The 12,125-nt window shown below is 38.8% G+C and overlaps 1 protein-coding gene across 1 annotated transcript in view; it reads right to left on the bottom strand.

Moving 5' to 3' along the window:
- Positions 1 to 3,745: 3,745 nt before the first annotated feature.
- Positions 3,746 to 12,125, bottom strand: part of LOC100180766 (spermatogenesis-associated protein 6) — an 11,487-nt gene continuing 3,107 nt past the window's right edge. Inside the window, exons 6-14 of the mRNA XM_026835720.1 lie at positions 11,279 to 11,398; positions 10,497 to 10,620; positions 9,589 to 9,773; positions 9,021 to 9,147; positions 7,506 to 7,565; positions 6,243 to 6,420; positions 5,855 to 5,990; positions 5,117 to 5,223; positions 3,746 to 4,357 (exon numbers count right to left, since the gene is read on the bottom strand). Coding sequence (XP_026691521.1) covers positions 4,213 to 4,357; positions 5,117 to 5,223; positions 5,855 to 5,990; positions 6,243 to 6,420; positions 7,506 to 7,565; positions 9,021 to 9,147; positions 9,589 to 9,773; positions 10,497 to 10,620; positions 11,279 to 11,398 — 1,182 coding nt within the window. The 3' untranslated portion in view covers positions 3,746 to 4,212. The remainder of the gene's footprint in view (positions 4,358 to 5,116; positions 5,224 to 5,854; positions 5,991 to 6,242; positions 6,421 to 7,505; positions 7,566 to 9,020; positions 9,148 to 9,588; positions 9,774 to 10,496; positions 10,621 to 11,278; positions 11,399 to 12,125) is intronic.

A 12,125-nucleotide genomic window follows, 5' to 3' on the forward strand; every position in this document is an offset into this window, starting at 1 on the left:
CGTTACCTAATGGCGTTTTTGTCAAATACACTTTACACTATAGCCGTCACGCCAGATGCGATTTACGTAATCTTTTGCCTTCTTATTTTTAGCTTACTATAAAAGGCAGGTTTTTCTTTCCACGTGCACACAGCTTTATGCTTGAAGCACATCCCTTTAACACTCATCGCTCCAGACGCTTGACTGACACTCAAATTTCAGGTACACCTCTTGCAAGTTAACAAGCCACCGCGACCGACCTCTGCTCGCGGTGATTCCCAAGTATTTCCGCCGTGAGAACAAATATAACAACGATTGATTGTGGCTACGCGCAATTTTGCGCTGCCTCCTGTAACGCTCATGCACGTCGCGGCCTCTCGCTTCTGGAAACCCGGGGCGAATCATTAAAACACAGCGACGCCGAAAGAGCCCATGCTCCTTGCCAACAGCGCGTTCTTACTACGAATCTGACTCAAGTAAGAAGTTAATCACGGCGCCAAGTTTTATGTTGTTATATACAAAGCGCTTTTTGGGAGTCTGAACGATCCTATCAATTGCTTCAATCGATTGCTTTTGGTTAAACAGCGGGCTGCGTTATGTCGACTGGGCGTGTATATTAGCTTAACCTTATGTTTAGTCGTCTGTCTTAGTCTGCTCGTCTGACCGCGGAGAGCAGTAAGCTGGTTGATCAAAAACGCCGTAAGGAAGTAGTTCTCTGGGAAAAGAGACGAAGAACGCATAGATGAAAACGGACAGCCGTGAGAGGTGAAAGCTGAACGACGACTGCAAGAAAACTAACGAGTGTCTTGTTCAGTCACGGTCACTTGCTAGTGATAGGCAGAAGTCAGATCGGTTGTCTTCGCGCCCCTATGTAGCTTGCTGCAAAAGCAAAACTCGCGCTGTGGGGCCGGGAAGTGTAATCCGAAAGCCCCTAAAGCTTTGCTTTCTTCCCGGTCAGATATCAACGTTGGTGACGAATAAGAGATGGCCTGGCCGAATTCCGGCCGACGCAACAAGTAAGCACGGCGGGTTGATCGGGCGGATCAGTTGCGGTAGCTTGGACTTCGGCACTGACAGCTGAACACGATCTAAATAGGTTTGAAATTAACCCACGGATATTCGCCGCACCTGCTATCCTACGTCACCTAGCTAAGAAGTCCCTTGCTTACATAATTATCCGATGGCTTTTCAGCAGATTACACACGCCACTTCTTGGGCATTCTTCCTATCCCAAAACTCCATTTAAAGGGTTTATTACTCCATATAAAATTCTCAATACTCGTTCCTGGAACCATATAGCGCCCAACTCTGTTCTCGGTGCCAGATGCGAAAAGATTATTACAACTCGCCCCTGCTACCCAATCAGTGGTTTGTGACCGCGATTGTCTCGCGTTGCGGCGACCCAGCTAAGTAATGAGTTGCGGCCGACTCGGCAACGTGCGAAACGCCTTCATAAAGCCGGCAATATCACTTCGAGAAACAACCGCAAAATCGCCAAGCGTGACATTGATTGGAAGAAGTGACACCGATAACTGTACCCGGCGTCGTTTGAAGGCGATCCCCGCGCCTGAACGGTGTTTCTAGTAAACAGGCTCGCAACACAAATTCCCATTGTTGCACTCGCGTGCGTTAGTCGAAAGCGGGGAAACTGCCAGCTTTCTGGCGGCGAAGTTCAGACGACGACTGGCCGCACGTTTCCGAGAAGTTCGTCAAAGTAACATGACACGACCTTTTGGAGGCGTTTGTTCCGATTGAGGCTCGTGTGAATGTGAACTGGTGGGAAAAGAGCGGAGAAAATACCGCACAATTTGAAGGGCAAATGCAACGAAAATTGCGTCACTGTAAACACATTAATTATAAATAACGCGGAAATTTTGTCAAAGTTAATCTACCATTTGATGGCCTATGCTGTATAAAGTATCGTGGATTCTTTTGTGTGTTACGTAATCGTAACGCCAAGGTGGCCTGGCACTGTTTGGGGTTACGTCGCTTACATCGTGGGCCATAGGGCAAGAGGAAACGGGTCTAAAGTGCATCGAACGTAAACTTTAAAACGAAACAACGACTTGATCTATTTTCCTGTGACCTCCGCTAAAACGGGACATTCCGGTACATTTGCGGTCGCCGTTAGGTGTCACCAAACAGCGCTTAATTGCGGCCAATCAGCTTTGATGGCCATCAGCCGCGGGGCATGGGAAAGCGGCCTGGCACTTTAAATAGGCGATGTTACAAGAGGTCGCTTGCATGTAAGGTTACAGTGTGGAAGGAAGCGAGAGGCTTGAAAAGCGTGAGAGATTTACATCCGCTTACCAGTGGACGACGGTTGGGGTGTAACGAGTCAATTGAGACAGGTTTCGCAAACTGGGCGTCGGTTACTTGGCGAAATCACTTTCCCCATCACATAAGAAACGTTAATGGGGCGGTTCCGTGTCACTCCGCGCCACTGCAAATGAACTTTTCTACACTGAGGGCATCACCGACATTTCAAGTGCTATAAGCGATAGTTAATTCTGCGCGAGTTTCCATAAAAATTGAGGCTGTATTCGTGTTGAGAAAGGCGTGTCATAACCTTGACGTCATTTGCACTTTGCCGCCTCTTAGCGGGGAAGCGCAACCGTGGAATTCCAGATCGTACAGCACATTGAGTGGTGAGACTGCCACTTGACCAAAAAGCCTCGTTGACTTAAGAGTATAAGTCAGAGTTGCGTACTTTACCATATATGGCGGTTCATAACCTTTCTTCTAACAGTGGCTAGTTTATTCAGGTGATACAAGCTGTTATCTTTAATGTAAAATAAACAGTTTTATGACGCGGACGGAAAGAGAAGTACATGGTTTCGAAATCCGTCGCAGTTGGACAATAGCCCGTCTGAGACATTGGTAGCGCCTAATACCGTTAAAATCGAGGCGGACTTAATGTGCTGTAACTTGGGCTTACCCAAGATTTGTTCCCACGCCGTTTTGGTCCTACATTCGGGCACGCTTAGTGCGTCATTCTGACTAATGAACGTAAACAAGTTAGGGCGGGTCCTTACTCTTAGGTGAGAACTAGCGGCCGCTCCTGCGTTCCGGCGCATTGCTTCCGAAGCTTCAACATTCCGATTTCCGAGACCGGGATGAAAAACGTGACTGCTTAAATCTAGAAACCAGCAAAGTGCGGAAATAACATTACGGAGGCACATCTTAGAATACAGTGGTTCATTTTAAGGGTAGTTGTGACAGAAAGGCCCAAATAGTTTTACGATTCGAGGCAAGAAAAAATTATACAAATGACCAAAATTTCGGCGATTGCAGCATTGTCTTTATTCTGAAAAATATAAAATGAATTGCATAGTAGGGTGGGTAAGATTGGACACCTTTATTTTTATTTTCCCGTCCCATTTGTTAGCAAACAAAGAACATTAAAAAACTGATAAAACCGTACCCTAACGACTCCCATGAAGCATACAGACCAATGCTAATTGTTTAAAACATGATAAGGATATTATGCGCTAAAGGTGCCCATCTTACCCCACAAAACTGTTTTATAATAAAATTTGGATTTTTTGGTATCTATTTTTAAATTTGTTAAGTTAAATTTGAACTTACCGAAAGTTATGTTGTGTTACTTTTGGTTAATCGCGAGGTTTCACGGCCAGGCATGGTCTATGGGTGTTAAGTCAGAGTTGGCCCATTACCTCATTACTTACCGACATGCAGATCAAAAAATAGCAGTAAATAATCAGCGAATTTTGTACTTAATGCAAAACAAATGAATCCAAACTAGTCTAGTTAAAATTCATTAACATTTATTATCGTATAGTTGTCTAAAATGTTAAAACACAATAAGTTTCAACATTAAGCAGTTTAAATTTACTCGAAGATTTTGTAGCGAATATATCTTTTTTTCTACACTACTAGGAATACACGCCGAACACACTATGTCACTATACATCGTTCCTAATATGCGTATAGGGGAATACAAAAATATAAGAATCTGCACTGCAAAAAAAAACAACTCCACAGCAGACGTAACTTAACGGCGGTAAAAATTTGTAGTAAAATATAAGATGGCGCCAGAGGCCGCGCTTATAGGAGGTCGCTTCGGTTTTTTAAAAGATAAATAGAATTTTGTTGGGAGGCGATATTTTGGGCGCTTTTCGCTTTTTTAGCCCTCATTTTTTGGTCTTTCGTAATACTGTTTTAGGACTTTAAAATGGAACGTTTTCAGTAACAAAATAAATTGTGCATGTTTCACGCTGAGCCGTGCTTCACCCGGGAGTAAATATCATCATATATCTGGTCGATGCTGCTTTCAAATGCAGCGCGTCTTGGTTGGGATGAATATTCGTCCGCCATCTTGTCCCAATATTCACCATTTCCGAGGTATATGCGGTTGCTGAGGGAAAAATCGTACCAAAAAGTTACAAAATTTTACGGATACAAAAATATGACAGAAATTTAGTTCATTTTTTCGGCCTATCTAGTATTTAAAATGTTGGTATAAAATTAACGCTTTATTTCTATATACTAAATGCCGAAAAAATTCACATTGTACATTAGGTCGTAGTAATAACAATACTATTAATAACTTTATTTGTCTCTTCGATTACGGTAGCGAAGATTTAGCAGTATTTGAAACGAAAAGCGTGGTCGCTATACCTAGCAGACAAACGAGCTATCTATGTTTAATTATTATTAAGTTAAACTTCCAATACAAAAAAAGAAACAAAAGTGTGAGTGATGGCTTATAGTAGAAGTAACAAAATATCAGAGTTGCATCTAATTTTATTGTTAACGTTATGGTATTCACCAACGACAGTAACATATGTATTTAAATTTTAATAAATTACTAATTCACGTAAAACGCATTTGACTGTACAAACAGATTTTAATCAGTTTTACATTTTTTTTGTAAACGATTTTTCAGTTTGTTTTTATAAAATATTTTTATAGTTTATTTCAATCAAAAATTAAATTAAAATATCTAAACAACGTTATCTTCTAATTAAACACCAGAACTAACAACAAAAATAGATTTTTTTTTACATTTTTATAACTATAAAATACCTAATAAACTTTTTTCATTTAAACACCTAAAAACAGTAACTAAAAAAAACATTTTTTTCGATTTTTACAGCGAGATCTGGGTATTTACCTGGGCGATATACGGGGACTTGCTTTAGGTGACCTTGGTGACCTGGGTGACGCACTTCGACTTCTACGTAACCAGTATTTCTCATTTGCTTCAGCGATTGAATCGTCCTGTTAGATTTAGTGATGGGTAAAATAAACATTAAACATGATCATTCTTTTTATTCTTTATGGGTGAGGTGCTTGCCAAGGACCTTGGATTTAGGCCAAATTTGGCCCATTACCACAACACCCGGAGAACCCTTTTTAGTCTTTCATGCGACCGGTCGCGACACCGAATCGTCGGACACGTGTTTGTCGCAGCATTCCTTACGATTTACATTTCAACTTTGTGTATGAAGTTAGTTAAAGTTAAACTTAAATCATAATAATCTGGGCAACTGTGTAAAGCCCTAATTATATTACTTTAAAACAACTTAGATGGCCAATATTACCCCGGGGTAAGATGGGTTACCGTTAGCACATAATATCCCATGTTACCCAATCGTGCGCTTTTAACAATTAACAACGTTTCTTAGAGTGCTGAGGATAGGCTTAAACAATTCGTAAATATATTCTTTGTTTACTACCAAATGGAAAGATTAAATAGGATGAAAATATTCCCATCTTACCCCAATTATTACATCGTTAAGAAGTTGTAAGTATACACTCATATGACTTGTGTTCGCCTTTAGCTGCAATTAAAATAAATACACCACACCAAAAAAACGTATTGGTCAAAATAGAATATGGAAATTCTTACCACGATTCGTGTAGCACGGGGAGAGATTAGTAAACCACGCACTCGATCTCGTATCTTCTCATATGGCGACTCTTCATTAGCAGTGAATCTATCTCGGAGCGAAGTTCGGAACAGGATTGAGCTTGGAGTCAGTTTACTAGAAATGTGAAAACAATTGATTTGGTTTCACAAGAAATATTATACACCTTTGGCTGGTAATATCCCGATCGTGTTTTATAAAATTAACAACGGTCTATGTATCTATGAGAGTCGTGAGACTATGTTTATTTATTCTTAGAATATTCTTTGTTTTACTACCAAATGGGACGAAAAAAAAAGAATAAAAATGTGTCCCATCTTTCCCCGCCCTATACTGTATTTGTAAAACAATGTAATAGTTTAAGCCAACCTTTTTGTATCAGATCGGTCCAGATCAACGTCAGCGCCAGAAAACGAGAGATCTCGTTTCGGGGTGAGAGGACGTGGTGTCGACTCCGGTGCGCTCCTAGCGGACGATGGACGGCTGCTGATAGGACTACGAAGACGTTGTCGCAACAAAGCGTTGTCTATCAGTTCCTCTGTGTCGGCTGTTGGTTTATTTACAGAAGTGTATAAAACTTCGCCATTTTGCATTTTAGGCGGGTTTTAAATGTGTAAATTAATATTGTTTTACAAACGTGAATGGTTGGTAACAAATAGGACCACAAACTCACTTTTAAAACGAACACACGCTGCTTTCCTTCGCCTGCCTCTATCGCTGCCTCTTTCTGATGAACACCTGCTATCACCGACATAATGTAGACCTGACTTTTCTGAACACCTAACTCCGTCCCTCTCTGGCGACGTATGCAAGCTTATATCTGCTTCTCTATCCCTGTCTCTTATATAAGACTGCAGCTCGAAATTTGCGAATTCTGCCGGTTGTTTTCGCATACAACCGGCAATAATAGGTCTGTAGTAAGCTGACTTAAGCGCCCTATGCTTCACTTTAGGGTCGAGGTATCGGCACCCCACCCAGCATCCCCCTGGTTTGCTCTTTACTGCTCCCTTGCGGCTGGACTGGCTGACTTCTGAACTTGATGTGTCTAAAAAAAGAAATATATTATTGTGGGGGAAGATGGGACACCTTTATTATAAAATATTCGAATATCTTCATCGTGTTTTAAATTAACAACGTTCTATTGAGTCTCGCGAATACGATTTTATAATTCTTGGAATTTTCTTTGTTTACAGCCAAATGGGACGAGAAAATAGAACGAAAAGGTATCCCATCTTCCCCCACCCTACTATATGACTAATTTATCTTTGCGTGACGGGGCAACAACGGTAGTTCTAACCATATACACACCTCGTACACGTTTACGAGTTACTAAATATATAACTTTATTGTAGATAATTTTTATGTTTTTTTGTCATGTATGACTGAAAAAATAAAAAGGATCACTAGGTTTACTCAATTGTCATTAAATCTCTTGCGCAATGCCTCAAACGCCCACAATGGTAGTAGTACCAAGCCTCGAACCTGTAAACTCTTGGCTATAGATAAATGTGAAATATCGCCTTGTAATTATTTTAACTTGCCGGACTTTTTTAAGTACTATATAACTGCTTTAAGATATCCTATTACAGCACACATAATATATTGTTCTCATGCAACAAAGTCTAATGTTACCGTCACTGTCAAGTTTTCCATTGTAATCGTCCACACCCGAAAGTCGTTTTGGTCTTCCAGCTGCAAAAAATACATTAAATTAAATATTAAAATAATGTTCATTTTTGGGCAGCATTTGTATAACTTGTATGTGCGAATATTTTTAGGAAGTTTTACTAAAGCATGACATACGATGTATGATACGGTTTTTTCCAAACGTTTTAGTTTAAACAGTAAAACTATGAATGAATGAATGTAACTTACTTTATCCTTGCGTGGCCGGAAAACGACAGTCGTTATAACACGGGTTTAACACCTCGTGCCAGCTTACGAGTTACCATGTATGTTACTTTGTGGGTAGTTATTGTTTTGGGATTTTTTTTTTATATATTGCTGTTAATTTGGACAACCCATTAGTGACCACTGGGTTGGAGCAATTGCCGTTAAGTGTCTTGCCCAAGGACGCCCACAATGGTAGCAGCGACGAGCCTTGAACCCATTACCTCTGCGCTACAGGCAGGCGCGCTAACCACTACGCCACGGCGCTGGTAATCTTTAGTGGTGTCGAAATTATATCAAATATCTTCAAAACACGGAAAGTTTGTTATGAAAATCGTAGCATACGCTAGAACATCCGCGTTTTATGTTCCTTAATGTTTTTAATTGGACGCATTTCCAATGGTTTAATCGTTTTTGAATTAAATCGGATTTAAGTCTAGTTTAAGTTGCGCGAATTGTCAAGTTGTTGCGTCATTATGTTGCAGTGATATTGGATACAGCATATACATCAGATTAGTTTTTTTTTTGCGTATTTACATTACGTTCCGAATGCACCTTTAGTAACGTAACTATACAGATAATTACGTTGATAGGCCACTATAAAGATAACCCCGAACTTTTAAAGGTTAAACTAAAATATATCATCTTTCCAATAAAAACAAAATAAAGAATAAAACAACACGTATTCTTGACAACAAAATGAAAATAGCCAATGTATGGGTTCTTATTAATAGAAAAATAACCGATATATGGACGATATTTTGAAGGGCGCTCAGCTGTTGTTAAGTGCACCGTTACTCTGCTATTTATCAGTTTAGGTCGACAACGAAAAGGGCGTTTTGAATGGCGATCTTGTGACCGCTATAAAAACAACGCGAATCTAGATAAAAGCGGTCGAGACCGGATCAAAACAATGGGCGTAGTGAAACTGGAGCGCATAGGGCCGTGTTACATGGCAGAGTATAATGGGATGCCTGTATTCAATTATTGGTCGCCTTATCACAATTAGTAGTAGGTGTTATATGATACTAAGAAAGAACAACTGAGGTAGTCTATGTGTGAGTTACAAAATAAATAAACCTGTGTACTTTATGTTTCGATTAACTACTTATTTTGAGGATTTTCAAATTTTAACGGCTCATTTCAAAACCAAACACAAACTAGAGGTGTATAATTTCTAATTTCTTTCGCAATTAAGACAAAAACTGGTACAGGATAATGTTTAGGGAAAATTGATGAAAAAACACAAGTGCTTACGTGTTTGTTTTCGTCTTAGCGGGGACCTCGTATTTTTAGGCGAGGGTGTTCGTGTTCGTACCCTGTCTAATGGTGGGGTGAGTGGGGGTAGGGGTGGGGCAGGATGAGACATAGAATCTTCCGCTGCCTGTATTTATAGTGTTTAATAAGACAAGTTAAAATTGGTGGAAGATATTGCATAAAATTTAAACCGACAAAATGACTGAAATGTTTTAAATTCTTATGCCAACAAAAAATAATTAACAAACTTATATACTCCTTTTAAAAACGGTAGTAATCTACACTCTACATACTAAAATTTATAGTTAAATCTATTCTTTTGAAATTAACACGTTAATCACATACAAACTACATTACATTTTCCATAAATAATCATAATTGTGTGAACGTAAACTAAAGTCTGGTAAAAAGTAATCGAATTCCTGGGTGACAATGTTATAGTTTTTAAACTGAAATGTTTTAAAATTAAGCCATATATCTGGACTACAATGTTTGTGTTGAATCTACCAAAAAAATCTGTTAATACCCCTAAGTATTCATAAAAAAATAAAATATCATTTTATTCCACCTTTCGAACAACGAATTCTGGTCGTTCCTCGAGATCGGATTTATATGGACGAGCAGATACTGCTGATTCAAACGGATCGTTCACTGATAATTGAGCCATCCTCCTCTTTGTGTAAGGTGATGGAGACCTTGCTCTTGATGCGATTGTGGATTGCTGGTATCCTCTGCTTGATGCACATACTGCTTCTGAACGAAAGCGGCATGATTTTTATTTTTTACCAAAAGTTGGGTTGATTAAAATACAGTTACACTTATATTCTGCTTTTACACAAAACAGAAACGTCATGATTATTTTTTACCAAAACGCCGGGTAAATAAAATACAGAATATACAGTTACACCTATACACTGCTTCTGGACAGAAGCATCATTTAATTTTTACCAAAAGTTGAGGGGATTAAAATACAGTTACACTAGTAGTAGGGTGGGGGGAGATGGGACACATTTTCAATCATTTTTCTTGTATCATTTGGTAGTAAACAAAGACATTCTAAGAATTATAAAACCTTGTCCTTACTACCATAGATCGTTGTTAATTGTTTAAAACACAATCAGGATATTTGGACATTATGTGCTAAAGGTGTCCCACCTTCCCCCACCCTACTATATATATACTTTTAAAAATAGGTTTCATATGCCTAACATTAAGGTTAACCAAGGACCAGGGTGACATGTTAGATTAAGCCCAATATTTTAAAATAGGGTGACATTCTATGTTACTGTTTGTCCACAGAAACAAGCAGAGCCAAAGTATATTGCATTTGTCAATTTAATCAATTAGGTTCCCTATGTTTGACAACTACGGGGTAAACTGCATTTTAGCAATGCCGCCCAAGATTTTACTAACAGATTTAAAAATTATGACACCCATGATATTTTTTTTAACGAAAGGAATAAAAAAATTATTTACTGTGACATAAACTTGAACTCCTGGCACGAACTCTGCCTTGTCTTGAAGCATCTTTATTCTTTGTCTTGCTTGGCGTGGTTCGTTTGTGTGTTGGAACATGGGGTGTGGATGTTTCAATAGGATGCTGGATGGAAAATAATGAACCATTACCAAAACCATTACCAAAATTTTTCTATGTTATATATAAGTTAACAGATTAGTGTTTTCTGATTTGACAAAGTAGATGAAATGTACACTACTTCATATGTAATTCAATGCTGCTTTAAAATTGCAGTAAAAATGTTGCTAAAAATATCTTTTAAAAATATGTTATTAAATACTTATAATTCAATGCTGCTTTAAAATTGCAGCACAAATTTTGCTAAATATATATATATATATGCTATCAATTGCGTATTGCATGTGAAATTTCATTTTATTTATAGGCAAGGCCTACAGTGAGAAAGCCAGGTGACCTGGCACCTGACTAAATACCATAACACACAGGGATGTAGAAAAAAAACAAATTCCATACCTCTAAGTTAGCATTTCTTAAACTGGGGTAAAAATTTATGACCTACCAATCGAAATTCACATCAGTTTGCATCCATCCCATTAAATATAACTAACGTATTGTTTTTTTTTGCTTTTTAAAAAATGTGCCCCGTTTTTTACATTGGGGGTAAAGTAAATCTGATAAGCATCTTTGTTAAAAGGGTAAAACATACAAAAAAGTTTAAGAACCACTGGTTTAAATCTAGTTAGATCCATTAATTATCATGTTCAAGTTCAAAACCACTCACTTCAAAAGCTGAGTAATTGTTATGTTGAATGGATTCTTCTTTGTTTTCGGTTAATTTACGATTTCTTTTCTCTTTCTTCTTGCTTGATGCTGAAGATGTGTGAGAAGTAACCGATGTTACCTGTTGGAAAAATGACATAGAGTAAGTAGAGTTGATATAAAAAAGCATGCCGTCGAGGGAAAACCGAAGTAGCTTATGTCACATTTTTTAAGGTCTATATAAATATGTGAAAAAAACTTTGGTTTTACCTTGATGATATATTCTGTTTTATATGGCCATATGAGTGATGCCCAACAGCAGGGTATACCATGGGACCCAGGGGCGCAACCAGGGGGGCTGTTTTGCTGTCATGACAGCCCCCTTTTCCGCAGACACGCACGCAGCCAGAAAGTGCTAAGACGCACACACACGCGCGTTGCATTTAATATTACATTCGTTCGCTTAAAATTGGAATAACTTTTCGTTCAATTGTTACGTCACTTGTCCTATTGTAACGTAACTATTAATTATGACGTTTCATAATATAACAATCTGGAGGAATGTGCTAACTGCACAACCAACCACGAGATCGAAACATCGTGTATGAGCGTCACATTTTTACGCTCTGCGCCGGCGTAGGAAATAAAGGAAGACGCATGTGGTAGCATACATTCAACACTTAACAAACGAAGCAATCGTTGTGAATTTATTCTCGTGAAAAGTGACGTAATAAAACTCTGGTTCTCGTGCGGTGTCATCAAACGATGTTTTTTGGCCTTTGTCCAAGCTCTGCCGGGGCGATACTTTATAATAATATATTACAATTTGTGTTGGTTCCAATTTACTGATAGCGCCGCTCCTCGCACTT

This window comes from Ciona intestinalis, chromosome 8 (assembly GCF_000224145.3).
Source record: "Ciona intestinalis chromosome 8, KH, whole genome shotgun sequence".
NCBI lineage: Eukaryota > Metazoa > Chordata > Ascidiacea > Phlebobranchia > Cionidae > Ciona > Ciona intestinalis.